This window comes from Penaeus vannamei, chromosome 26 (genome assembly GCF_042767895.1).
Source record: "Penaeus vannamei isolate JL-2024 chromosome 26, ASM4276789v1, whole genome shotgun sequence".
In the NCBI taxonomy this organism is placed as follows: domain Eukaryota; kingdom Metazoa; phylum Arthropoda; class Malacostraca; order Decapoda; family Penaeidae; genus Penaeus; species Penaeus vannamei.
In genome coordinates, this window is record NC_091574.1 from 26,737,072 (window position 1) to 26,739,571 (window position 2,500).

General features: G+C 37.4%; 1 protein-coding gene across 1 annotated transcript in view; it reads left to right on the forward strand.

Moving 5' to 3' along the window:
• LOC138866650 (secretin receptor-like) overlaps window positions 1-941 on the forward strand; it is a 23,309-nt gene extending 22,368 nt beyond the window's left edge. Inside the window, exon 6 of the mRNA XM_070139817.1 lies at window positions 917-941. Within this exon, the coding sequence (XP_069995918.1) occupies window positions 917-941 (25 nt within the window). The remainder of the gene's footprint in view (window positions 1-916) is intronic.
• Window positions 942-2,500: the final 1,559 nt, after the last annotated feature.

A 2,500-nucleotide genomic window follows, 5' to 3' on the forward strand; every position in this document is an offset into this window, starting at 1 on the left:
ACCATTACTTCCAATGTTATTGATGCTATTGCCATTGACATTAATACTTTCGAAATAATTATTTCAGTTCTCTCCAATATTCATATCAACATATTCTTAGTATCATAATTATCAGTATTGTATGAATGCCATGATAACCATTATTATATATCTTTAATATTACCATTAGCATCGTCATCATTACCATTATCATCTATTTTTCTCCAATTTACCTTTCTGGAAATCTAACTTTTGTTATTCGAAAATAGTTTCCCTTTACATGTCCTGGTCTGGCGGATTTTGTGCTTCGAGCGTCGTCTGTGTTCCCTTGTTTTCCGTTGCCGTGTTCTGTTCTGTTCTCTTTGTTCTTCAGACTTTTTTTAATGGTTAAGGAGTCTGGTTCCGTGGATTACTTTATGTGTCGATTTTTTTTTTTTTTTTTTTTTTTTTTTGATCAAGCATGAAACTTTTATTTATTTATTTATTTATCTATTTATCTTATTTACTTATTATCATCTTTTTTTTATCTAGTATGAAACTTTTATTTTTGTCCCTACCCATCGGCATAGAATTAAGACTATTGGATCATTTCATTAATCAAATCTTGTATCATTTTATCAATTCGTCTTTTTAAACATAATGAACCACAAACTCACTGGCAGTTCTTTGAAGAACCTTGATCGACTTTATTTTATTATTTTGTTATTATCTTATTTAATATCTTATATCTGTTATTATTCTATTTAATATCTTATCACTTATCATCTAAAATCGGTTCCACAATTTATTAATTCGTCTTTTTAAACATGATACACGAACCACAAACTCACTGGCAGTTTATCGAAGACCCTTGATCGACGGCGCTGGAAGTGTAATTGAAGGTGGTCTTCTAGTTCGATATGTCTCTAGGTTTCTAACTTCCTAACTTTATCTCCAGCTTAGGAACCGTTCCTTCTGTCTAGAGTGAAACTTAAACCGTTACTTTTCTTCTTCTTCTCCCATCTCTCTTTCTTTCTTCCTTTCTGTTTCTGTTTCTGTTTCTGTCTCTTTTTCTCTTTCTCTTTCTCTTTCTCTTTCTGTCTCTTTTTCTCTTTCTTTCTCTCTCTCTCTCTCTCTCTCTCTCTCTCTCTCTCTCTCTCTCTCTCTTTCTTTCTCTCTCTCTCTCTTTCTCTCTTTCTCTCTCCTACTTCTCCTTCTTCTCCCTCTACGTCTCCCTCACTCTCTCTCTCTCTCTCCGAATATTTTATTCTGTTTTAAATTTGTGATTTTCTTCATGACACGTTTGCCGTTAAGAAGAGGATGAATAAATGAATGTCGGAAAAAAATACGAGAGCGTTCTTCCACTTCTGCTTTTACTGCTGCTTTCCTTCAGATAATCCAATCCTGTGTAGGATCTAGTCATTTTTTTCTCTCTTTCTCTTCTCTCTCTCTCTCTCTCCTCTCTCTCTCTCTCTCTCTCTCTCTCTCTCTCTCTCTCTCTCTCTCCCTCTCTCTCCCTCTCTCTCCCTCTCTCTCCCTCCCTCTCTCTCTCCTCTCTCTCTCTATCTACGCACTTCCTCGTCTAGTTCCGTATCCTTCCAAGCACTCCTACATCTACCTCTACGAGATCCTACATTCCATCTCCCAAGATCCTGCGACGTAGCTTTAATGTCGACGAAGGTTTTACACGCTGATAATTCCTCTTAAGTCTTCAGCTGTTACTGTTACTTAACTGTTCAGCTGTTACGAGGTTCTAGGTGTTCCAGTCCTCCTTCTACGTACTGAAAGCTTCCGTTTGAGGATGGACTTGAGGGTGGAGGGTCTGGGGCGCCGTTGTAATGGGAGAGGCTAGGTCAGTAGCAACTCGAGGTGTCATGGCGTCTGATTCTATTTTGGGGGAAAAAAAAAAACACGTGGGGTTTATTTTGATGACGTCATGAAAGTTACGGATGCTTTGTGAATGCGGTCGATCATTTTGGTCTTTTCAGTTTTCAAAAAGGACGGATGATGATGATTTTAATGGTTATATTTTCATTGAACAATCATCAAAGCAGACGCCATGACACCTCCTCGAGATGATACTGATCTAGCCTTTCCCTCGTTGTGATCGGGAGAGGGACAGTCACGGTCCAAACTCTTGTCAGTGTTTCGATTTTTTTTTTTCGAACATCCGCGTGATACCACGCTTTGTGTTTAGGGTGAGACGGATTCGAAGCTTCAGTTCATTATGAGAATTTTAGCCATCACTATACAGTACTTTTCTTTTCTTTTTTATTATTATTATTATTTGTTCATACATTTTTTAAGGGGAAATAGCGTAAGTGGCACTTTCAACGGGGACTAGGTGTTTTGTCTATCACTATACAGATTTTTTTTTTTTTTTTTTTTGGGGGGGGGGAAGGGAAAATAGCGTTAAGTGGTAGTTTCAACGGGGAATAGGTAGGAATAGGAAGGTAATATGTGATCTCTCTTTGCACTGTCTTGACGTCTGGATCTGGGGTATACTGGACGTTTTTGTTATTTATTTGTTTTTTGTTTTGTT